Source organism: Periplaneta americana, chromosome 10 (assembly GCF_040183065.1).
Source record: "Periplaneta americana isolate PAMFEO1 chromosome 10, P.americana_PAMFEO1_priV1, whole genome shotgun sequence".
Lineage (NCBI taxonomy): Eukaryota > Metazoa > Arthropoda > Insecta > Blattodea > Blattidae > Periplaneta > Periplaneta americana.
This window is the reverse complement of record NC_091126.1, coordinates 1,779,836-1,807,386: the sequence shown is the minus strand read 5'-3', so window position 1 is coordinate 1,807,386 and position 27,551 is coordinate 1,779,836. Positions and strand designations below refer to the sequence as shown.

Genomic DNA, 27,551 nt, shown 5'->3' with positions numbered 1-27,551 from the left:
TCAGAGAACACCAATATGGTGCAATGTAATATTGTGATGGAAGGCTAGCCTCGTTTCATATGAAGATGTAACAAATCAATAATCACTCCCTGGTCGCCCCTCAAGCTTGCGAATCTAGGTCATAGCCGTGCCTTTGGAGGCTTTTGCCACAAGCCTAGTGGCTCACACTGCTCTCTCCATAATGGAATGACTGCCAACAGTGAACTTAATATATGGAAGGATCGGACTGCAACCAAGTGTTACAATATATCGTTATTACGAACTTAAAGGCCTACTGTTACTAGGAATAATAATCAAATTTCTTAAGTAGGTAAGCGTCAAAAGCCTCTTAAGAGCTTCGCCACTGAATACGACTAAGCTATCTGTCCACTGAATTCCTCTGCTGTTTTTCTTTACTTGCATTCAATATATATTGAAGTACCGATACTATCGTACATTATTTATATTCTACTAATAAAATGTGTTGCATTATCTTACAACTAATGGGGTATATTATTATAAAGAAGTGACTTCTAACTATAAGACATGTGAAGAAGTTAGGTAGTATTGAGAAGAAGAAGAAGAAGAAGGAGAAGGAGAAGGAGAAGGAGAAGAAGAAGGTCTCCAGACTTTCACGGGAATGCATGCTGTGTGAGTACATCAATTTTACCTCAATATTGGGACAATTTTTTCACCTTCTTCTATCACCAGTTAATTCATGTGGGAATAATTCATTTGAAATACGACAATTTTTACTATGATACGAAAAGGTGATTTCCTCAAAATCATCTCTAATGATACTTTAATGACTTCTTTCTTGTACAAGTTCATGTGGTTAATGAAACAATACAGATCCTGTATTCAAAAGTGTGTTAGAAAAGCAAACAATTATTTACAAAATTATTAATTTTAGTCATAACCCAGGAGCTAAAAATACACATTACAACCTATGAGGGCCAAGTTCTAACATTCCCAGAGATGATGTCTATTCAAAAATTCCACACTAACATATAAAGGTCCACATACGAAATGTTCCTACACTTAATGTCCTATTCCACTTTAGTCCAACAGAAGAAAAAGTCCGACAATGAGATCGTCCTGCACCCATTAAGGTACAATATGCAATAACGTCCAGCAATACGTGGTGTGTCTAAAAAGTTCGGTGAATGGTGTCATATCTGAACTGCAACTTGGCGCATGTGCTTGCGCATGCGCATGGTTCTTCAGAGACTTGGGGAGAATCGATACACAGCATGCAATGCATGTGACTGGCAGTGTAAACAGACTGCAACCAGTTGAACGTAGTCAGTGTGAGAGGAAGTGTCACAGCGCAATGGAGCAACGTGTAAACATCAAGTTGTGCTACAAATTGGGGAAGACTGCAACGGAGATACATGGAATGTTGGTGCAGGTGTACGGGAGGGAAGCCGTGAGCAGAAAATGTGTTTACGAATGGTTTAAACGCTTCCGTGAAGGGAAGGAAACAATTGAGGATGAGCCACGCTCAGGTCGGCCATCGACAAGCAGAACCCCAGAAATGATCGAGAAAGTGCGACAAATGCTGGCACAAGATCGACGACTGACTCTAAGATTGATTGCGGAGGAATTGGACATTAGCAAGGACACGGTGCACACCATCCTCCGCGATGATTTGGGTAAGTGGAAGATCTGCTCCCGATTTGTGCCGCACAAGCTCACAGACGAGCAGAAAGCAAAACGGATGGAAACTTCTGGTGATTTCATTTCCATGTGTGACCAGGATCCATTGCTTCTGAAAACCATCGTCACAGGAGATGAGAACAGGTGCTACCAGTTTGATCCAGAATCAAAACAGCAATCGATGTCATGGTGTTCACCGACTTCCCCGCAACCAAAAAAAAAAAAAAAAAGCTGTCTGCAAAAATCCAAAGTGAAAACACTGTTGATCGCCATCTTCGACAACAACGGCATCATCCACAAGGAATTTGTTCCTGCAGGTCAAACCATTAATGCTGCATTTTACCAGTCCGTTTTGAACCGATTGCTACAGCGTCTCCGGCGGGTTCGGCCAGAGTTGCACAGATTGGAAAATGGATGCTGCTCCATGACCATGCCCCTGCACACTGTGCGAACTGTGTGCGCCAATTCCTGGCTCAGAAGATGGTAACTGTTCTTGAACATCCTCCGTACTCCCCTGATCTGGCTCCTGCAGACTTCTTCCTGTTTCCCCGCTTGTAGGCGGCCATAAAAGGTGACTGCAATTTGGAAACTATCAGCAAAGGCCTCCTGTGGAATCGATTGCAGAATGGCTCTCACACGATCTTTGATGGCATTCACGTCTGCAAAACGTTCACCTTTCATGGCCACCTACAAGCGGGGAAACAGGAAGAAGTCTGCAGGAGCCAGATCAGGGGAGTACGGAGGATGTTCAAGAACAGTTACCATCTTCTGAGCCAGGAATTGGCGCACACGGATCGCACAGTGTGCAGGAGCATTGTCATGGAGCAGCATCCATTTTCCAGTCCTTTGCAACTCTGGCCGAACCCGCCGGAGACGCTGTAGCAATCTGTTCAAAACGGACTGGTAAAATGCAGCATTAATGGTTTGACCTGCAGGAACAAATTCCTTGTGGATGATGCCGTTGTTGTCGAAGAAGGCGATCAACAGTGTTTTCACTTTGGATTTTTGCAGATGGCTTTTTTTTTTTTTTTTGGTCGCGGGGAAGTCTGTGAACACCATGACATCGATTGCTGTTTTGATTCTGGATCAAACTGGTAGCACCTGGTCTCATCTCCCGTGACGATAGTTTTCAGAAGCAATGGATCCTGGTCACACATGGAAATGAAATCGCCAGAAGTTTCCATCCGTTTTGCTTTCTGCTCGTCTGTGAGCTTGTGCGGCACAAATCGGGAGCAGATCTTCCGCTTACCCAAATCATCGTGGAGGATGGAGTGCATCGTGTCCTTGCTAATGTCCAATTCCTCCGCAATCAATCTTAGAGTCAGTCGTCGATCTTGTGCCAGCATTTGTCGCACTTTCTCGATCATTTCTGGGGTTCTGCTTGTCGATGGCTGACCTGAGCGTGGCTCATCCTCAATTGTTTCCTTCCCTTCACGGAAGCGTTTAAACCATTCGTAAACACATTTTCTGCTCACAGCTTCCCTCCCGTACACCTGCACCAACATTCCATGTATCTCCGTTGCAGTCTTCCCCAATTTGTAGCAGAACTTTATGTTTACACGTTGCTCCATTGCGCTGTGGCACTTCCTCTCACACTGACTACGTTCAACTGGTTGCAGTCTGTTTACACTGCCAGTCACATGCATTGCATGCTGTGTATCGATTCTCCCCAAGTCTCTGAAGAACCATGCGCATGCGCAAGCACATGCGCCAAGTTGCAGTTCAGATATGACACCATTCACCGAACTTTTTAGACACACCACGTATAATGAACAATCTAACATTCAGTTTTAAAGAATATTGTAATGTTGTTGTGTTATTGAAATTTACTTCCCATTTCATACAAAATTGTAGTGACATGCATGTCTTTCCTGAAATAATTTTTACTAAAAAGATGAAATAATATTAAACCTATATTATCTTTGTCATTCTAACAGTCCAACATTCACTTTTATGTAATAGTATATCGTTGCTTGGAATTTAAATTCATGTATTAGTCTCTAAATTTAAGTGCAATGCCTCAAATTATATTTTCTCAGGTTCTTACATAAAGACAACTTGTATCAGAGACTCGGAAAGGAACCCGAAAATAGTGTAATGTTTTAGTCAAGACAGTTGTAATGCAAAGTGTACAACAAATACGTTCTTGAATAATGTTACTGTTGTAACTGATGGCATAGGAAACCATTTACATTCTCCAAATGGATGAGAGGGAGAATACAAATACAAGCAAGAGAAAATCACACTCAACCACCCAGCTCTGTGGTCAGACAGGCAATTGTTGGACTGGTATCGTATCCTCCTTTCCCTGCATCATAAGGGAAATTGTTATTGCTGAACCCCACAACAAGATATCAGAGGGAAAAATTTTTTCTTGTTTGATTTCGGTATGAATGAAGAAGCCTAGGTGATAATTTTCTCTATTGATAGAAACACAGAACTGTAGCGACCTAACATTTAAGAATTCACTCAGAGCTTCATAATTCATTGGCATGATCAGAGATTTGTGTTTATTTGGCATTTTGTCTCACAGCTCGGAAGACTGAAAAAATATAAATCATGGAACAATCACAGGGTCTCTCTTCCATTTTACTCCAGCCGTATAGAGAAATATAAATAAAAGCCTGAGGACATCTTGCATAAAAGTTAATAATACAGTAATAAGACACCAAATACAGGAAATAATGTAACTTCTATTTATTCCTTAAAATGAGTTGAGAAATATTGAATAACAGATTTGTTGAAGACATGTAGAAATAATGTGCATAACTAACTGATCAACCAGCACTACCCCCTAGATTTCCACCCGACTCCTGGAACAAGTTAGTTTTGAATGGAAGGCAAAGGACAAACAATGTTGTGAAGGAATTCTAAGGACTCATCGTAGCTCATCATGTTAGCACCTACAAGAACAACAGTCAGATACAACCAAATGTTACCAGGTCATACCAAAATATTTGATGAACAAAATAAGGATGCGAATTATACACTTTGCTATCTGAGATCCATTTTAGACATCTCAAGCCACATAGCAACCTTCAATATGATGTTCCAAGTGATGAGCAATACAAATTTAAATATAAGCTGTAAATATAATGGTTGAAATAAAATTCTTCTATTTTTTCCAACATTTTCGTTCGTTTCCGTTTCAGACATGGACCGTATCTCTGATAACCTGTTCTAATGGCACATAACCCAAGTGAAGGCACTGTACAAGTCATGAGATTTTATTGAAAAACCTGATGCGCTCATTCACTGGTATGTGGGCTGTTGCTATACTAAGCAAAGCCTGCTTCCATGGATAGATGATGATGATGAAATATTACATTATTATTTGGATGCATATTTTATTTGTGTACTGGTATGTCTTCATGAAATAAACCACAAATGAGAATACCACTGAATATGTTAAAATATGTATATTCGTATAATACTACAGAGTGGTCCAATCCAAGTTATACAAGGTGTTGGTGATTCATAAATTGAATTTCATGAAAACTTACGTAAACACAACTTATGCAACTTCTTTTTCAGTACGTTTCAATAAGGAAAATGTGTTACGGTACTGTAATGTGTATCTACACATCTCTCAATACAGTTCAAACATCTGACAAACTGAGAGTGCAAAGTGTCGCTGACAAAGTACAACAACTGATTAGGAAAACCCACGCACTGTGTTCTTTGACGGGCTTAAAGCAAACAACTACCGGTACTCAGAAAACCCAATGTGCCGTCTATCAGTTGATAAGGATGAAACTTAAGAAATGTCAAACCTCTTACCACAGAATGTTAAAGTAGGCCTACAGTACTTTTCCGTCTTCACAAGCATATCTACATGAGCATGCTTGGACAACTTTTCCTCTTATTGAGAAGAGAACCTGCTTCTCGCCATATTTTAATAATTTAACAACACAACGATGGAATGTCAGGCGGAGTCCAAGCATAAAGAAAGCAAGACACACTTACCCAAGCTCCAATTATAATGAATTTTGTTTTCCAACTATTTCATAAAATTTTGAAAATTTATCTCTTAGCTACAACGTGTATCAACAATTCTGCGAAATGTACTGAATGTGAAGGTTCAGACACATTTTTTCAGTTGTCTACAGGTCTCATAATAATGTCACTATGAAGCAGATAAACAAATCTAAGTAGGCTGCATAACACGAGACCAGAAGTTTTGGACTCGGGGAAAGTCAGAGGAGTAACGAACCCAGTGTACTTAATATATGTAACAAGCCTAAGGTAGTACGATGTTTGTACATTAGATTTGGTCCTGGGTTGGTTTGAATCTTTTTTAAAGTGACTATAAAACAAAGACAGCAAAAAGTCAATTTTTCATTCCAGTTTGAATGAAGCAGGACTTCTCGTTGAGATAAATAAGTTCCCAACTAAAGAAAACAAAAATAACCATTTGCTGCTCAGTACACATGGCCACAAATGCAGCATAATAAAATTGAGGAGTCCACTGCAAGAGGGAGCTATCCTACAAAATTCTGACCAGTGAAATTTCATGTTTTTAGACAGTTCCTACCATCTATTGCTCATATAGAGCCAATGCCAGAGCACACTGACTAATTCTAGGATACGACCCTTTTCGTAACATACTTATTTTTCTCATGTTAGTCTACCTGGTTGGCAAGTTGGTATAGCGCTGGCCTTCTATGCCCAAGGTTGCGGGTTCGATCCCGGGCCAGGTCAATGGCATTTAAGTGTGCTTAAATGCGACAGGCTCATGTCAGTAGATTTACTGGCATGTAAAAGAACTCCTGCGGGACAAAATTCCGGCACATCCGGCGACGCTGATATAACCTCTGCAGTTGCGAGCGTCGTTAAATAAAACATAACATTTAACATTTTTTCTCATGTTGTGGTTAATGTGGCATAGCTCCCTCTTGCAGCGACCCCTCAACAGTGCAGTTACGCACATGCGCAATGCATTATCACGACATGCCAGTACTGTTACAAAAAATGAGGATTATTAAGCTGCTGCGTGAACATGAAATCATCCACTGCCATTGCCCAATTTGTCTCATTTATCCTTAGGATATAGGTTTCATTTCGTATGGTGTATGCTAGTGTGGCAGAAAGAGGCACTCGCTTGTCTTAGTGCATTATTCGCTCCTTTATTATACAGTGGTTAGGCTTCTATATAGGCCCAAAAGATTTCAGCGAATTTATTTTAAACAAATTCTCTTTTACAGATTTAAATAAGTGTGTATTTAAATGTGTTAATAATTTTACAGTGAAACAGTTACACACTGATAAAACAGAAGGGTATTATGACCATGAAAACATTTCACCACAACCAATTAAGAAAAAATCGTACAGCATTGAAAAGAAAGGCACAAGGTGATTTAAAGTTGATTAGAGCCAAAATTAAAGAAAATAGTAATTATGGGATTATTTTTCTTCTGAAATAGATCTGTGCAGGCAGGAAATTTACAGGAAACTGCAAAATGCTTCCTCCTGTTCATTCTCCCATTGAAGAAGCCTTATAACATGCTTCTACGCAAAATGTAGTCATATACATTGGCGAACAGTTTTCTTATGTGAACAGCAACAGTAAAATTGTCTTAATAACTTTTAAAACAAATCTAACTTTACTCACGAAGAAAATGAATGCATCATGCTATACTCCCAATCATTTCTATCGAATGTACATCATACATTCGTGTGTTAATGCTTTCAATATTCCTGTGGTTAGGCCTACTTGTTTTCTTGCCAAATGCTAATACTCAAACATAAAAGGTGTACTTCCTAAAGAAATTATGTATACAAATAATTATGTGGATTTCAAAGCATTTGTTAGGTTATGAAATAACATGACACAATGCTGCCAAAATTAATTTTTCCAGCATTAAGGTTACAAATGTACAAATTCTACTTAGGACAAAGTTGACTTAGGAAAATTAAAGGAAATAGTACCGGACCTATTTCAAATCAGGAGCACCGAAATAAAACGTCGTTAAAAACTTTTATTGTTTTTAGTTTCTTCTTACTTACCAGGAGCTGAGGTATCAGACGCTTTTGCAGAAGTAATATGAGACCCCCCCCTCCTCCTTTAGAGAATGTTATGAATTTTCTCAAGATATCCTGGAAAACTATACTGAAATATCAACCTTCCCCCCTGAATTATGGGCTGAAGCACCATAATTTTGAACTCCACGAACTACAAACATGGCAGAATGTTACCACAATGGACTGCCACATGAATTTTGTAAGATATATTCACCTCTCTTCATGGTCATAGATTATTAAAATAAAACCTAGACTATATGTGAGGCACATACTAGAAATGCGAGAAGCAGAAATGGGAACAACAGTAAAAAAAGAAAAAAAAAAAAGAGAGAGAGTGAAACACGCAATGAGCTATTAATCTTGAATCAGTATGAACAATACACTTAGAACGAGATAATTCCGCATACAGTACCAGTACTTGAGAAACATGGGATACCGAGAATAGGTGAGCACAGATTCAAATTGTCATTACAGTATTGCCACACAACAAAATGAACAGTAATTTACATATCAAGGGCGTATTGAAGATGTTTATACCAAGGGCAATGGTGTTACACCCGAGGGACTTCGGTGTATTTTGATCAAAGTGATAAATATCAAGTAATGTCCTTATCCCTGAATCTGTCAATTCGTTAAGGACATAATATAAGGTAACATATTATGCTTTTTCAGTAGCCCTAATAGCATCGTTTTCACACAAACTCGTCTACAATGAACTCAACCTTCTAGCTTATGGAGGGAGGCCAATTTCTTCTCAGTTCGTTCAATCTGAGGTTTGTAAAGTACTGATACTGACCTGTTTTAGCCTGCCGTTCACTGCCAGCAAGATCCACAAGGTTTAGCTTTCCCCTTCGAATGTGTTCACTGCCTTCAGCGAAGTTTTCGTCTTCAAGAGCACAGAGCGGCATCATCTCCAGGCTGATGCTGAATATGGAGTGAGATCTGGACGAGTCGGCATTCATCAAGGTGGCGCCTGTGGATCTGTTCTTCCAGCCTCTTTCCATGAGCTGCTCGCAGTCTGCCACACTCTGAACAGGATGCATGGACAAATCTAGAACAATACAATCACAAGTTACCTAGTGATAACGAGATGGCTGAGGATCCACCACATGACATTCGCCAACCATGTAATTGGCCCACACCAGAGCACAACTCCGGATCAGTGGGTTTTATCCCAATCAGTATCTGTCACATCTGTTGTCTAATGCATTGCCTGCTTTGAAACATGCCACGGCTGCTCGTGACCAATTTTCTTGGGGGTTCAAATAATTCGGAAAAATTATTATTTTTTGCATTGTTAAACTTAACTTAAATAAACTGCACAACTGTAATTTTGAATGTGGAAAGCCATAAGTAGGCTTAGTTCATAAGATATCTCAAGAAAAATTAAATCAAAATAAAATTATGCAATTTTTACTTAATTTAAATGTCAACTGAATTTTTCTTTTCATTTGTGTGTGTTTTAACGACAATGAAAGTTAGTTGTTAGTCAAAATAGCAATAAAATGAATTTATATGAACTGCTTAAAATATTAGCAATAGAAAAAAATAATGTAACTCATACCTGCATAAGTACTAAAAATGTTGGCTACTTGGTGGCTTTCTCTTGTAGTCAGAATTATAGTCCCTCTTCAGAAACCAGCAATAATCCCCCCAATATTGCAGGATAATGTTTTTCCATTGTGGCTATGTTCTGATGAAGATGCTCTCCCTGTTCATTACTAATAGCACAAAACTCTCAGTGTGAATGGAAGACATCCTACAGCTCACCAGGCTGCCTTACTTACTTTTAAAAGCATCCTTACCTGGGCCAAAGAAAATACGTCCCTTTAACTTTGCACATGTTAAACTGGGAATTTCTGCAGGTAACAAAAACCACAGACTTCTCTATTCAATTCTTTGAAAAACTGTTTCATTAATCCCAATTTTATGTGCAGAGGGAGCAGGAGAACACTTGTGTGCTTCATGTTGCATTCCTTTACAGTTTCTCACTGTTTAATGTCTGGAGACCACTTCTTATCTTGATCATCAATTTTGCAACCAGAGTTGTGAAAGTAAGCTGTTTCAGTAATTTTATAATTTTTTTCATTTGGGATTTTGGTGTGAACTTTCCACAAACATAACAAGAATTATTTGGACGACAACTCCGATGTCTGTTACTTTATCCATGTTAAGTACAGAAATAAAATCACTGCACTGACTAACAATAAGACACTACTGTCTTGTTTCGAAGAACAACAGCACTAGACTGAGTCAATGAACCAAATCTCTAAATGGAATTTGTGCCAAAAACAATTTTAAAAGAAGCAATAACATGTTTATTAGTAACAGTATATTTATATTTTAAGTTAACACATATTTTCAATAAAAAAGAATTTAGTTCTTCTGCTATGGCGCTCCCATCCCAAGCAAGGGACATCTGGTAATAAAATTCTACTTACCTCGTACATGACACACAATAGGTTTAGGGATTAGAGAACCCAGCAAGTACAAAGTGTAAGAATTATGTTTTAAACTGCATTTCACTTCTGGTAGTGTGGAAGAGAAGGCCTCATGGCCTTAACTCTACCAAGATACGAGGGGGATCCAGGAAATAATGACCATTCGCGCATACCCGCCGTGCAGCTGACTCCCCTTCCTTGTTTGAAGGTCAACTGGCTTCCTTAACATGTGTTCTCATAATGTTGAGAGTACTTGTTGCAACAAGTCGCCATTGTGCATTTTGTGTTACTTCAAAATGAACGACATGATTGATAATCCCGCCGACTGTGAGGTGAGGAGTGTGATTCGATTTTTGAATGCCCGACATTTGAAACCTGCAGAAATTTACCGGCAATTGAAAGAAGTGTATGGTGATACTGTAATGAATGAAAGAAATGTGAGAAAATGGTGCGAAATGTTCAACAATGGGCGAACAAATGTCCACGATGAAACTCGACCCAGATGCCCATCACTCATCACAGAAGACCTGAAGACTAAAGTGAACGACAGAATCTTGCATGACAGGCGCACATCACTCGACGAATTGCATATTGCCTTTCCTGACATTTCTCCTTCTTTGCTTGGTGAAATTGTGTCGCAACATCTTGGATACCACAAAATCTGTGCCCGCCCGCACACTGCTGCTTCAACTCGAGAATTGCTGGATCAATTCGGTTGGGAAATCTTTGATCATCCGCCCTATAGTCCAGACCTTGCTCCTAGCGATTTTCACCTTTTCACTAAGCTGAAAGACTTTCTGGGTGGTACGCGTTTTGGAAGTGATGAAGAGTTGAAGAAGACAGTGAACACCTGGCTTAATGAACTGGCGGCAGAGGAGTATAACATGGGAATTCTAAAGCTAGTGAACAGATACGACAAATGTTTAAATGTAGGCGGTGATTATGTAGAGAAGTAAAGGAAGCTTCAGTTATGTAACAGACTTTGTTTTTTCAAATAAATATATTTTTTTTAATTATTACAACAAAACGGTCGTTATTTCCTGGATCCCCCTCGTATATAGGATTACATACATACCGGTAAACAAACAAGCAAACAAACAAACAAGCAAACAAGCAAACAAACAAACAAACAAACAAACAAACAAACAAACAAACAAACAAATAAATAAATAAATAAATAAATAAATAAATAAATAAATAAATAATTGTTTTGTTTTATTCTACAAAATATAAGTAACAATGTCTTTGTATTTATTGTGCACGATAATATTTTACCATAGTGGGGAATCGAATGTAAATAAAAACTTAGACCCAATAGGCTAATTTAAAAAATCATATTCGGTTTCTACATATAGAAATTGACAGAAAACAGTCATTACTTTCCCAGTGGTAAAAATCATGTTAATCAATTACTTATATTGCGAATTGTTCCAATGTAAATATTATTAAAATAATTAGTAATTATTTTGATCACATTTTTATCAATAAATATATCTAACAATTCAATTTCCGAGTTCACATTGCTGGCTTTTCTCTTTGGATCACATGATTGGTTATTATGTTGTGGGCTTGTGTACGAATATTAGTTACGGTATAGGTTTCTTCTTCTGCCATTCTGTTTTTCCGTCCATCCCAAAGAAATAATGATCATCATTTTCTGCAGCTACATCCTCTTCAGAAAATTCTTCCTCTGAGCCTGAATTGTGATCACTGATTATTACAAGATTCTCTTCAACATCAGAATCGTCCTCTGCTGAAGGCCTCTCTTCTTCACTCTCATCCAAAGTACTCCGGTGTCTGACTTTCCTTTTCTTTTGTACGGACATATCTAAAAAAAAAAAAAAAACATAATAATCCCGTTACATTTAATATAAAAAGAAGTCATGGTTTATAAACTGGCAGCCTAATTGAATATAGCCTACTGTACTTCATTACTAATAACAATAGAATGTTCCTTTATTATGAACCACATTCGTACATGTGTGTAATAACTGAAATTCATTTCAAGTAACATAAGAACTTACCAAATACAACAGTACAACGAAGATTGGCGTCGGCCTGGTTGGCATAGTTGGTATAGCGCTGGCCTTCTATGCCCGAGGTTGTGGGTTCGATCCCGGGCCAGGTCGATGGCATTTAAGTGTGCTTAAATGCGACAGGCTCATGTCAGTAGATTTACTGGCATGTAAAAGAACTGCGGGACAAAATTTCGGCACACTGGCGATGCCGCTATAACTTCAGCAATTGTGAGCGTCGTTAAGTAAAACAAAGATTGGAGTGTAGAAAGGCAGCTGACAGTGACACTTCAAAGCTGGAAACTAAATAATTCTGACCTATGTGGTAAACTGGAGCCTCGTAAACACACCCCTTTCCAAACAGCAATATCAACCAAACAAAATTCATTGGGTGACACACACCTAACAGAGAATTAAATACCAGAAAACAATTGAGTGCTTATCTTGATGTTTAGTTACATACCTTGGACGTATACTCCTTTGTCTGCATGCTCCTTCAAATCTAATTTCCTCTTCACGTCCAGGCCAAGAAGATCTCTAATTTCTTCGTTATAGATTTCAAGGTATGACGCTAATACCAAGTACTTTGTTCCTTCTGCCACAGACACAGCCTCGAAAATATGTTCGAAAGCTCTAGGGATGATACCTCTTTGCGAGGATGGGTCTGTAATCCCCTGCATCGTGAAACTTTTGCCACATCCTGTTTGTCCATAAGCAAACACAGTGCTGTTGTATCCCTCTAGCACACCCTGTAGATGGAGACAAAATTTATTTTTAAATGCATGAGACACACACATTCTCTCTCCTCTCTCTCGCTGTGGACCCATATTCTAACTCCTCAGTCTACCATTCACTGTTTACTTTGTATTACCGAGATTTATTATTCTAACATATTTTATATCATTCTATTTCGCAAATTTCAACTTGGGATCATAAGATACCCCAGGTAGGTTATATGCCATTAATCATTTTATTTTCTTATGGTCTTTCTAAAATACCAGTATCAGTAATGAATTTACGTGGTTTACAACAATATACTATTTTCAAATGTTCTTATAATATGCAGTGATACTGAAATCCATTGTTTCTAAGAAGTTCTATCAAAATCAGTCCTTTACGATACAATTGTGGAGATATCCTAAAGAAAAGGATTCAATTCTGGTCACATGTTTTCCCATTGATTTCATTCTTTTACTTGCACCATGGTCATGGAATTTACTCAGCCTCAAACAGAGATGAGTACAAAAAGCGGCCAGCACATCCTCTACTGTCACTCAGTGTCGTGGAGTGAGAGCCTTCGGGGTCTACAATGAGATGAATCTGAAACCCTCATTAATCTCGTAGACAACAGAGGATGCAACTGAAAATCAAAAACGCAAAAGATGTGCCTACAGTTCAAGAATGAAGAACAGGACAGTCAACCAACTGTCACCAGTGCAGATTTCTGCTAAGAACATTCGAAAATGAAAGGGATGCATATAGATACCAGTACCAGTACCGCTACTTCCAGTGAAGGAATTTTGTCTTATTCTTTTTCTAATTTCTACTGAAGTTACACTGTTTCCAATGAAAATAAATAGGTTTGGTTTCGGAAAGGAGTTTAGAAAAGAGATACAGGTATGTACCAGTAGTTGAAGTTACATAATTTGCAATGAAAATGAATAGGTTTACTCTGAAAAAGTGTTACTCTTTCAAAGTAAAATTGTTAATTTATATTAGTGTCCACAATAGATATTTATTTAATAAAAATAATTTGGAATCACAAAAGATGATCCCAGGTACGTTATACCGTAAGCAATTACACATGCCTTGTTGGATCAATGTAAGGACTGCGCTACACATCCTTCTTCAAGATTGAGTGTTCCGTGATAATCATAAATCACGGCTAGCAGTCATAGGCAGGTTGAATCTCTCATTTTCTGGTCTTGGCTGCACATCTTTTATGATAACATTTTGTAAATATACAGTATATAATTCTTAAAGTAAAAATATAAAATATTTCTTTCATATTATGTTACCTCCACTAATGGATAAGCAATCTCATTGTAGATTTGCTCTGTGGTGGAAGTAACATGGTACACTCCATCAAAAGTGAAGCTCTTAGGCGGAGCAGAGCTGTCGTTTGGATTCACCATGGAGCAGGAACAGTGAGCATTGTCCATGAACACCACACACTGCAACAAACAGTTATTATCAAGGATCATTACACCGAACACTCAACTTTCCACATGCTAGTTCTTTAAGCTAGATATAAAATTTGTTGATAAATAAAAGTAATATTAACTTACAGAAAGATTCAATCGTATTAATCAATCAACGATTAAGTGCAGATCAAGCTGCTCTATTATACTAAATGTCGTCTTCGACAGGATTTTGTGGCTATGAAATTCGTCATGTTATGATGATTGGTGTTTTGGAGATATTAGAAGCAAGACCCAGAAGTCAAATGGGGTAATAGTTACTTTTGATCCATAGCACGTACCGGTAGTAATTGGAGTTAAATGTCAAGAACACAACAACGATGTGATGTGTGCGACATGTACCTGTCCCTGAAAAGGTCGGATTTCTTGGTTTCAGAGCAAGAACTGCAGCTGGTTTGTTTTCCAGTACTGTAGGTACTGTGTGTTCTCTGTGCAATGTCACAGTTTAAACTGTTGTTACAAAGTAGTGAAGTAAGGTAAGCAGCTGCACAACTCAAGCAACTTATCCTTTGTCCGGCACTGAACTAAATCCTAGCAAATCTATGTATGCAATGCTTGGAGTGACAAAAGTGCAATTTGGAAGTGCGGGACAGCCTGAGCTTAAGCCCATGCATACTCGAGTGTTTCCCACATAAATAATACTTGCCCCATTAAATGACATTTGGAAAAAATTGCAAGATACAGAATTGGATTCTATCTTATTTATGCATGTTTTGATGTGGTCTATTACGCCCTGGTCTTCGAAGACGGCATTTAGTATTAACCCTGTATTTCAAGCTGCCCAGCAACTGTAGCAGAATATGCATAACTGTCCTTTGTGAGTGGAACTTAAGGGATGTCTCCATAACTTTATTTACACTATCATAAGTTCATTAGCTTTTCTAAGCAAGTAACACATTATTAGAATCCTGGACTCTTTGGAGTTTCGTTGTTTTGTGTCTCTTGAAATTCCAGTACCCACATTAACTTACTTAGTGAACTAGTCCCAAGCCAGAGCTGATATGGTTACCAAGACGTTAATGGTAAGAATATAAATATCTCTCCTTTCAAAGTGATCATTATAATCTAACCTACTGTGAACCTTAAGTTTATGTGAGCCCTATTTAAAAAAATTCATCTATTAAGTTTTGAAAAAATGATTGGGATTTATTAACATTTCATAAAATTAAGTACTTAGATTTTAGAAAAATAATGCGCTCAGCATAATGAGAGAAAAGTAATACCTATTTCTTACATTTTGTAAACGAAAATTAAATATTTCCTACAATTTTTGTTCTTTAATAAAATTAAAGTATTTCCATTAGGAAGTACAGGAACAGGTTAAATGTGTACAGCTTCCTCATATGCAGGGCGATTCCATGATTTACTCTTTCATCTTCTCCTTCCTTTCCATCTGAAACTTCTACAAGATAGTGGTAGCAATGTCTGTCGGATGTATTAATTTCACTCTTTAACTTAATACTAGCGATGGTAGATTCTCGCAATTACAACAAATGTGAAATATGCCCAAATTCCGTTCAAGTATGTAATTTTATATTTAAAAGCATGTTAAGTGTATTAGTGTAGTCTTTAATCCGCGATAAAATGCGGAATTGTATACAAAATGCGAAATATATGTGTTTCTGCGACATAAGAGTGAAAGTACATTTTATAAGGCATTTTTGTGTTTCGTAAAAAACAAATCAGAATCTACAGTATCTACAGGCCTCATCAAATGATTTGGTTACACCTCCATATTAGTTTTTATGGTATGAATAGGACTCATCTGATACGTTCTTTGTTCTTATCTGTATACTGTCATTTGGACTTTTCAAATAATGTGTCCAGTGCTAGTGCTAGAATAGTGATCTCTTTAGACCCATATCAGCCCATGTGATCGTTAACGACCCACTTGCAGTAATTATTTCAAAATATTTTAAATTGCTATATGAATGCATTGTGAACAATGGGAACAATTGCATTCTCAAGTTAAACACCTAGAAGGTTAGTACAATTTCATTTCTAATAGCATATTTAGCATATTGTCCACTAAGGGTTTAAACTGTTGACTAACAAATGTTGCAGTCGAAAAAAATGTACGTACCGCTACTGTTTTCAATTTTATTTCTTGACTCTATATATTATTGTTAATATCACGAAGGGATACTTATTAATAAAGCACAACTATTCAACATTATAAACTATATTTTGCACAAAAACGACAATTATCATACCAGAACATGTATGAGCATTCAAAACACTACACTCTAAGACACAAAAACTATCAACAGTTTATTGTTCTTGTTGTAATATACTGCTGTCAACTAATCTGGGTTCGATTCTTTAGTAGTTCAGTCGTGGTACCGTACTGGTTTGTTTTACCAGAGTTTTACATTAGTACCGTAATAATATGAAAATAATTAATTTTTATTGTCTTTGTCTCATATTTATTCCATACGAAGTCTGTATAATTTCGAGGGAAAAATTGTTCCGGGGCCGGGTATCGAACCCGGGAACTTTGGTTTAACGTACCAATGCTCTACCAACTGAGCTACCCGGGAACTCTACCAGACATCGATCCAATCACTGTTCGTTAACAGAAAACCACAATTTAAGTCACACAGAGTTAGTGTGCACTCAACATTGGTTGCTTGATGGTTGTCAGCCCACTTTGAGGTCTGTGGATATAGAGGGAAAAATTGGATCGATGTCTGGTAGAGTTCCCGGGTAGCTCAGTTGGTAGAGCGTTGGTACGTTAAACCAAAGGTCCTGGTTTCGATACCCGGCCCTGGAACAATTTTTCCCTCGAAATTATACAAATCAACTTTACAGGGAGTTATACCTGAAAGCTAGCTTGATTTGCAATAAGAAGTCTGCTTCTCACACTCAACAGATTTCCCTTTCTTTTTCACGTATCATTTATTTTACAATTCCAGGTCAGGGTTGACAACAGATGAGATACTTGAACAAATGAACAAAGTAACGGAAGACGAAAATGTTGGGAAAATTGATATTTATATTGAGCCACCATGTGACAATGGAGATGTAACAGATTGTGACTGGAGAAGAGGAATGTTATGATCCTGACAGATTTTCTAGTCGTCAACTTGGTTATAAATCAATGACGGGATGAACACGACGAAGTTGATACACCTACTGAACTTAATTCTAGTATGTCCCTTCAAATGAGGCTGATTTTGCAACTAACAATATTTAGGGTTGCCAACTATTTTTGAAGAAAATACTGGAGACTAAGTGGTCTACAGTATTTCACACAGAAAATTGACAAATTATTCAATTCAGTTAGCGGTACTAAAATAACTTTATTCTGCATTTTGGCAGGTAGGTTTAATTAAATTAAGACTATTTTGAGACTTTTTCCTCATGTAATACTTTCAAACAAATTTTAAAAATTCCCTACATGAGTAGTTTAAGTTGACTGTGATTGGAGTTCTGATTTGATTAGATGTGTTGTGCTCTGTTCACTTACTGGTCATAAGAGGAAACGCTTTGCTGCCTGGTATGCTCACAACACATCTCACTATTTTTTTTTTTAGTTTGTAACTCTAACATTCTTTGATTTTAAACTAGTGAGGCCTGAAACTATTTCTGGCAAGAATTGCCTTCTACAGAGACTGCATATTTCAGAGCATCTCTGGAACAACAGAATTCATCATATAAATCACCTTCAATCACGTAAAAATTAAATGTTTCAAATATATTTTTACATTACGCAAAAATATGGGAGAGAAAGGCTCGAAGAGAAGGGAAACACAGGAGTCGGAAGACTGTTAAAAATTAGGGGTAAATACAGGTGATCCCTGACAATAGCAATACTTCATGCCCCAGATTATCCTCTTTTTCTTTCCTGTTCACCATCAGCAGTCTGGCAAGGTGGTGAAATTAACAAAAAATGTGTTTGTTAGCAATAATACATAGAATTTCCTACAGAATAAGTTTAGGTTTTCTTCAGAACCTGGAAAATAATTTAAAGCAATTTTAAATAGAGAGGCCACTTTGGTTCATCTACACTCAAGGTGGCCCGCCCTTTGTATATAATATTTTAATTTATAATAATAATATCAACGTTTACAAAAATTAAAAAAAAAAACACATTAAATTGTTGTTAATAATAGTAACAGGGATACTAATAATCAGGGAAAGGATTTATATGTAAATACATATTTACTTATAAAGCTAATATAATTTATATTTTGCATTATCTTTATGTTTCACAATGTGTAGGGTTGAAAAATCCTACTTTTATTTTCCATATTTTTCCATATTTTAGAGTTTAGTACATATTTTCGTTAATTTCCATATATTTTCCATATTTCATATAAAACAGTCCATATTATATTAGGTTTAACAATAAAACAAAACAAAATTCCATTAACTTTTAAAAAGACATTTCAACAATAGAGATTTAAACACATGTTCAGTAATCCCTTTAACATCAGAGTTATTTGAAAATTAGCAGTCCTATCAACAATGGGAAAGTAAGTTACAAAACTGTATTAATTTAATTTAAAATTTTTAACAGACTTCAGTTGTGCAGCTCAACAGTTAAATGCCAGTCAGAGTACACATAGGTTCAGTTTTGTAAATCATACTATAAAGACGGTAAATATGCCAAAAGTACGTCATTCAGTCAATTTAAAATCAAAACTAACAAGTTACATTTCAGAATTTAAAGAAGATGGTTTATCAACTGACAATAAAATATTATTTTGTAATTTGTGTCAGTGTGCAGTATCATCTACACAAAAGTTCCTGGTGCAACAACACATTACAACTAGTAAACATCAGGCCAACAAACAACTAAATTCCAAGCAGAGACAATTGTTTTTAACACAACCAACAACATCGAATGTAAGATCTGAGTTTAACATCGACCTGTGCCGTTCTCTCATCTCTGCTGATATTCCCCTCTACAAACTAAAGAATAAGGTCTTCAGGGAATTCCTTGAAAAATATACTCAACATACAATCCCGGATGAGTCAACACTTAGGAAGACGTATGCTCCATCCATCTACGATGAGACAATACAGAAGATAAGAGATGAAATTAAAGATAGTTCAATTTGGGTTTCCATTGATGAGACTCCCGACAAAGAAGGTAGACTTGTTGGTAATGTAGTTATCGGTTTGTTAAGTGAACAATATTCTGAACGAATTCTTTTACATTGTGATGTTCTAGAAAAGTGCAATAACAAAACTATAGTTAAACTGTTCAACGAAGCTATGGGTATCCTGTGGCCAAAGGGTATTATGTACGATAATGTGTTATTCTTTATTAGCGATGCTGCCCCTTATATGGTCAAAGCTGGACAAGCATTATCTGTTGTATATCCTAAATTGACTCATTTTACTTGTGTGGCGCATGCATTTCATCGTGTGGCAGAAGTGGTCAGAGACAATTTCCCTAAAGTAGATTTGTTGATTTCATCAGTGAAAAAAGTATTTCTCAAAGCTCCCAGTAGAGTTAACGTGTTGAAAGAAATGTACCCTGAAATTCCATTGCCACCAAAGCCAATTTTAACTAGATGGGGTACATGGCTAGAAGCAGTTGAATATTATGCCGAACATATAGACTCTATTAACAATGTTCTCCTTGCATTGGACTCTGAAGATGCAGTCTCAATTGATACTGCGAAAACAGTTACCTGTGACATAAGTGTGAAGAATGACTTAGCTCACATTCAGCATACATTTTCATGCATCATAAAAACGCTCAAAAGTCTCCAAAATAGGCACCTTTCACTATCTGAAAGTTTTGAAATTATAAATAGTACTGTGGAACAACTGAATCGTGGTAGAGGTAAAGTTGCAGATGCAGTAAGAGCTAAGGTGGACACTGTACTTTCAAAAAACCCTGGATATGAAGAACTACAAAAGGTTGTTGCTGTGATGAGTGGTGAATCAACAGTGAAGATTAACTTGGACTTATCCCCAGCAGACATTGTGAAATTGAATTATGTACCAGTTACTTCTTGTGACGTCGAACGCTCTTTTAGTCAGTATAAATCTATCCTCAGAGACAATAGAAGAAGATTCACTTTTCAGCAATTGAAAGAAATGTTTGTAACCTATTGTTATGGTAACAGACAATAAAAATTGTGTTTTGTTGAAACTACATTGGAAGATAAGGTACGTCCATTATATTTTTTGTTTAGTTTGATTAAAATGTACCAATATTTAACGTACATAGTCATTTTTTTATAATTTTAAGTCCATATTTAATTCCATATTTTGGTAAAAATCCATATTTAATTCCATATTTTGGTAAAAATAACTACATATATATTTACATATTTCATATATTTTTAGTCCATATAAATCTGTTCCCTGCTAATAATTATTTTCAGGAATTTTTCTCACACCAGAAAATTATAAAAAAAAATTTAAGCTTAAACCTGGCCACCTTTGGCTCACCTACCTTAAGAGTACATGTTTCCGACACATATCTTAAAATTCTGTATTGTTTTCCTTGTCTACACTATAGGTATCTTCTGTCATCACCACTGTATGTATGTATGTACAGTATTTATTTCAGGACGCAGTGCTGGATTGAATATGTGAACAGTGGCAAGGGGGAGATCGCAACAGCCAAGTTACAACCAACTTTAAAGGAAATGGTACCAGCTGAGTGACTGACTGCACATGATGCATGATGTGAGATGTGCAAGGATCGGCATCACCCCTTTTACATTCTTTTTAATTTTAATTTGTTTACTGATAAATATTTCTGCCGGACATCTTCCATTATGTTTAATAGTTTCATTGGCATAGTGGTCCGATAAGCGGGAACAATAAAATAAAATATATTTATATATGGTTCCATCAGTTGCTTATCTTTGATATATAAATAAGTCAACACTAGAATTAATTTGTTTTTCTCTTAAATACATTCGAAAAAATATTTATCTTCACTGATGTGTTGTACAACATCCTACAGAACCAAGCAGATGATAGTGATATTCTGTACTGTCAACAGAAAAAAAAAAAACTCGCCTTTCCTTAGCCGCATTACGTGACGATTATGAAGGGGTTTTCCAAGAAACCGTGTCTCAAGTAGGTGAGCCTTCGAAGAGGAAAAATATCAACTATAAACGCAATTATTGTGAAGTGTTTGATAATATTGATAACCACTGGGATTTAAGATTTCAAGATTATTCCAAACTGAAATTTTTAACTTTATTGTCACCTCAAAACTATGAACAATATACTAACCAATTCCCCGAAAATTGCTTTCAAAGTGTCATAGATACATATGGAAAATTTTTCGACATCATTCGATTGAAAAATTAACTGATTGTAGCGTACAGCAGTGAAGAGTTTAGAAATAAAAACCATGAGTGAACTTGCAAAACTATTGAGTACTAATTCAATGCAAAAATAAAAGTTTTCAGCAGTTTAATGTGTTAGTGACATTACTGCATAGAATTCCTGTGAGTATGTATTCAGTAGAAAGGTCGTTTTCAACGCTGAAGAGAATCAAAAGCTACTCTCGAAATTCTACTGGAGAAGAGAGACTATCTCATCTTGGAATTATTTCAATTGAAGCGCGACTACTAGGAGAACTCGGGAAGAAGAAACAGTTCTTTGAGGAGGTAGTTGATCTTGCTGTGAGAAGTGCCAAGAGTGAGTTTAAAGCCAGAAGCTTGTTATTTTATATCAAATGTTGCTTAATGGTAGCTTTAAGAAATATAAATTGATATTAGGTCTAATTATTTTAATATATATTCTTTTAAATTATTATCAGTTGTGATTTTATCAAGGCAAGCCTTCCCCTTGGTTTACTATTGTTTACCTAACAATTATAATATTCAGTGCTTCGGCTATCTGAAAGGTCACCAGACGCCACTGGACCAAAGGCTGGTACTGAGACTTCCTTCTTATATATGTGACTTATCCCCTGTCGAATTAGCATGGAAAAAAATGAAACACAAAGTGAGAGAAAATAACGTGACAGGAGATTTATCTTTGCAAAGATTAAAGGAGCTTACAGAAATGGTTTTATCGTCAATAATAAAAGAGGACTGGGAGAGTTATTGTCAACATACATTAAAAGTGTGTGTGTGTTTATCCAATGCCCACCCACCTCACTTGAGTGATTCGGGTTCCGCATACTACGGATAGATGGCAGAACTGTGACCCATTTTCTAGTTGTACACCACTTCTGCAGGTCACACTGTACATGATGTATATCTGTGGAGAGTTATGTCGTGTACTAGGGTGAGTGTATGTGTAAGTGTTGTGTCTGGAATGAGTGATGATGATGATGATAAGGAGAAGGGGAAACCTGGTGCCGACACATAGCCTACTCCTGTCGAATAGCACCAAGGGGGCCACCAGGCTTAACGTCCCCATCCGACAGACGAATCACTGCAAACCAACTATAACGGCCGGGGGGATCATCGTGCTAACCACACGATACCTCCATTCTGGGTGGATGATCGTCCACCTCTGCTTCGGCATGTGAACGTGAGGCCAGCAGCCTTCTTGTCGGACTTGGCCCTTCAGGGATTTTTTACTACTGAAATAAAAAGTGTTTTTCACTACAGAAGAATTTAATAACGACTTTCGGTTTTTCATAATACTTTTACGATAATGTAAAATGGCGATATTACGCGAGGGAAATAAAATTCTGAAATTGAAGGGGTGAGACAGTTCAAAGCCACGCTCTTAACAAAAATGGCTTTTTGTGACAGTTCACTTCTTACACATATGAGGAAGCTACTATTAAAATACATTAAAATACCGGTATTATAAAAATTACTCTACAAATGACTTAAGTAGGCCTATACGCCGAAGAAATTATGATACCGCACTAATATCATTGGACTCTAACCCTTCAATACACTCTCCTATAAAATCTTGTCTGTGTGGCTTAGAACTACAGTATTGTTTGTATTATTAAACTAACCTTTAAAATTACCTTAAAATTGAAAATATAACAATAAAACTAAATGCATAATGTTTCATGTGTTAAACACAAACACAGTGACATAAATAAAATTAATTTACATACACTTACTTGCATAAAAATTTAAAACTACATTTCCGTGAAATTCATGTAACATTGTTGTTGTTAGCCGCCGACGTGGCTCAGTCGGTTAAGGCGCTTGCCTGCCGGTCTGAAGTTGCGCTCGGGCGCGGGTTCGATCCCCGCTTGGGCTGATTACCTGGTTGGGTTTTTTCCGAGGTTTCCCCAAACGTAAAGTGAATGCCAGGTAATTTATGGCGAATCCTCGGCCTTATCTCGCCAAATACCATCTCGTCATCACCAATTTCATCGACGCTAAATAACCTAGTAGTTGATACAGCGTCGTTAAATAACCAACTAAAAAAACATTGTTGTTTGTACACATACTGTACTCTACGGAGAGGGAGTAGTTACGTTTAAATGCATGGTAAACAAGCATGTAGTGCGCACAGGTTGTCTTTCAGTGGTGGTCACTTGCTGTTAGTCTGTCATTCAGAATTGTGTACAATGGAACGTCGTCAGGAGCTCAGTTCCGATTTCAAGAAAGTTATTGTTCCCCTGGCTCTGAAAGGCTATTCGTATAGCAAAATAAGTAACGTAGTGCATAAAACACATTCTACAGTACAACACATTGTAGAAAAATGTCGACATCATGGAACTTGGAATAACTTGGCAAGAAAAACCAAGCAAAAATTGCTAAATGCACGTGACGAGAGTTTCATAGTTAATAAAGTTGTCAAAAATCCAAGAATAATTTGTTCTACAAATTCGAGTCATGATTGAAGAGTCTTCAAACACGAAGTCAGTAATCAAACTATCCGGCGTGTGTTGTGGAAAAATGGTTACCACGGCAGAAGACACAGAGGTCGTGGATTTGTGAGACAAATCGAGCTCGAAGATTAGACTTCGCTAAAGAACATGCTGGTAAGGATGAGGGATTTTGGAACAGGGTGATTTGGTCTGATGAGACGAAGATAAATCTTTATGGTTCCCATGGAATTAATAGGATATGAAGGAAGCCCCACTACAGGTAACGATAGAAACAACACATTAGGAAGTAATCAGGTAATACGTGGCAAATGAATATATTAACATAAAAGAGTGGTAGGCCTATATGTTAAAGGGATAGTGGATCGAAAAGCAGAAATATAAAGGTCCACCAAAACTGTGAATTGTAAAGTTGGCTAACAAATAAATATCAAATATCTCGCTAGTAAGTTTATGTTGGTGCGACCTAGGCCTATGCCTTCCAGCCGTTCTCATTAAGCGGCCAGCGGGTCACAAGGAAATTCGCTCGCGGGTTGCGATAAGAAACTACGTTAAAATAAATTCTATTACTAAAAATTGAGAGTATGTGTGGGGAAATGCGGCAGTAAACAAGAGTCCCTGTATGACAGTCGTGTGAAATTGTTGCCTACATAAAAGTGGACTCCCATCAAGATATCTGTACATTCCAGTCAAAGCGTGAGTCACAAGAACCGATCAATCAGTATTAAATCTGTAACCTAGACATCGTCAACGCTAAAAAAGAGAAATGAAAGAAAGGTTATTTAAATAATTATGTTGAAATTACCATATCAAGAGAACTTGCAAATGAAAATTAATGCAACATCAACGAAAATAGACAAGTGGCTAGCAAATAATAAGCTTAAATTAAATGTAAATAAAACTGTCTATGTATCTTTCAATCAATATTCAACTGACCAGATTCACATAGTTCTTAGTAATACCATAATTAAGGAAGTAGAATGCTCTAAATTTTTAGGTATATGGATAGATTCCAGTCTAACATGGGAAAAGCATATACGACATCTAACTGAGAAGCTGAGTCGCTAATGTTATGCTTTTCGAGTCCTTGCGAAGATATCATCCATGGAACTTTTAATATCAGTCTATTTTGGATATGTTCATTCAATACTATCATATGGCATTATTACTTGGGGATCTTCACCAAAAGTGACACAAGTCCTCAAATTGCAGAAAAGAATACTCAAAATCATTAAAAAAGTTCCTATTCGGACTAAAAGTATAAAAATTTTCAGAGAACTAAAAATCTTACCTGTATCCTGCATATATATTTTAGAAACAGTGTGCTTTATTAATCAAAACATAGATTCCTTTAAAACAAATTCAACCTATCATGAGTATAACACCAGAACATCCCAAAACATACATCTGAATTACCACAGGCTTACCAGAAGTCTTAACAGCATATCACATAGAGGCAGCAATTTATATAATAAACTTCCACAGAAAATCAAAGAACTTAACATAAGAAAACTAAAAAAAGAGGTAAAGAACATTTTATTAACACATATGCCATTTTGCACAAATGAATATCTAAATTTAAAATTTTAGAATTTAACGTTTCTTGATACTGCCCTTGACCATTTATGTTTCAGGTAACTCAGAGTTGAAGAAAAGACAGGGAAAAGCAAAAAGAGAAGATACTAGATAGAACAGTGGAGACTGAAGATCAATTTGCATGTCACTCTATATTAAACTGTTAAATTTATTTAGAATTAAGTCTATTTTTGTATTATATTGTATGTTATGTCATTTTTCTTGTGTACTGACGACGCCATGAATATTTGTAATTCTATTCGGCTAATAAAGATCTAATCTAATCTAATCTGATCCCACTATGTCAACAGAAACCTTTCAGCTAAGTTTTTCAGAACTCACTATATTGAAATCAGTGCAGGGATTAATAAAACATCCCTTTGCTCTTACCCAAGCTGAGATATGAGAAATATCAGGATGCGCCAAAGGGTTGTTGCCTGATATTGAACAAAGTGATTTATATTTTGAATTAATACATTGTTAAGGTATTGATGTAATGAAAAGCAACATAAATGGGCTAACTAATACTCATCTTGAAAATGCATTAAGATTGACAACTACTTCTTTCTTATAGGCCTATTTATGTTTTCAAAGTGATTGCTGAGGGACATCACTTTCATTTTTCTCATAAAATAAAGTTCTTGTTATCTTCATTTACGTTAAAAGAGTTTGTGATTTCGTTAATTCATGTCAGTAAAAATAAATATAAATGTATAATTCTAACAAATCCCATTTCTCCTCAGTGAAAAGTACCCTCTACTGGCACGACACTAAAGTAGTTGTTTTGAAAACGCGTTGCTAAGTACCGGCAAAGCAAGTCACTGTTCACGATAGATAAAAGTCAATACGAAAGTCAGCACGCCACTCGTACCTAACATTACGCGTTAATGGCGATCAATTTCAAATGTAATACCGTATAGCCTACTTTAAGTTTTTTTTTTTTTTTTTTTTTTTTTTTTTGAGTAATCCTACTTCGATTTTCTTAAATTAAACTCAAACGTCCAAGTGACGTAGGCCTATCCTGGATTCCGACACAGGGTCTAAACGATCTTGTACTACAAGAGATGAAAGGCTCAGTGATAATATTTTGAAGTTTAGTATTTCTTCCACTCGCCTTAAATGGGCCTTTTTGTAGTTATGTTCGACATGGTGGCTCTTCTCGCAGAACTGCAGTGAGAATCAACGTTCGCCTTAATTTCAAGGAGAAGTTTATTTTCTGTCGATATCGCGAAAAACTGTATGCGCTTTAACGCAGAAGATTAAAGCTCTACTAATGGCGATGATAGAACAATAGCGTGAAAGAAACGCATGGATTTCTACCACAAGCACCGCGCCACGCATTGTTAGCAGCAGAAATGTTTCATAAATACGCTACAACTTAAAATTAAGTTTGTTTGTTTGGATAATTATATCTAATAGTCAGTTGAACATTATTGTCTGTTGAAGTTGTATTGTGAAACCTGGTGTCTTTTTTCACAACGGATGAATTGGCAGACCTTGTTACTGACTGGTAGGCTAACTATAATTTCTACCGCTTATAATAACTGACAAGCCACTAGGGTAATACATAAAAAAAAGTGTTGCATCACCTCTATAAGTATCGTTAGCATTCTCCTATATTGACCGTTTATGTTACGTGTACACATCAGTCCCTTGAAATATGTCTAAGCATAAACAAACCTGCACTGCACCCTACAAAACATCAAAGCACAAGGAGAATATCAGCTGAAATCGTAACATTGGGAGGGAAGCATTATAGACTTGTTCTGATCACTGTGTGGACGTTACTCACTCACTGCTATGGCAAGGAGACAAATTCCGACATTTGACCGTGTTCGAATAGTCACACTATGTCAGGAAGTACTGTCTCAAAGAAAGTTGCTATACTTGTAGGCCTACACGTGAATCAAAGCGATGTGGTACG

At 36.8% G+C, this 27,551-nt stretch overlaps 1 protein-coding gene across 5 annotated transcripts in view; it reads right to left on the bottom strand.

Annotated features, from left to right (window-relative positions):
* The window catches only part of LOC138707376 (osmotic avoidance abnormal protein 3-like), a 260,073-nt gene that overhangs the window by 120,085 nt on the left and 112,437 nt on the right, over positions 1-27,551 (bottom strand). For all 5 annotated transcript variants that reach the window (XM_069836695.1, XM_069836699.1, XM_069836697.1 and 2 more), the window contains 3 exons: positions 14,134-14,289; positions 12,579-12,864; positions 8,456-8,710 (listed from right to left, as the gene is read on the bottom strand). In XM_069836695.1, the coding sequence (XP_069692796.1) occupies positions 8,456-8,710; positions 12,579-12,864; positions 14,134-14,289 (697 nt within the window). The remainder of the gene's footprint in view (positions 1-8,455; positions 8,711-12,578; positions 12,865-14,133; positions 14,290-27,551) is intronic.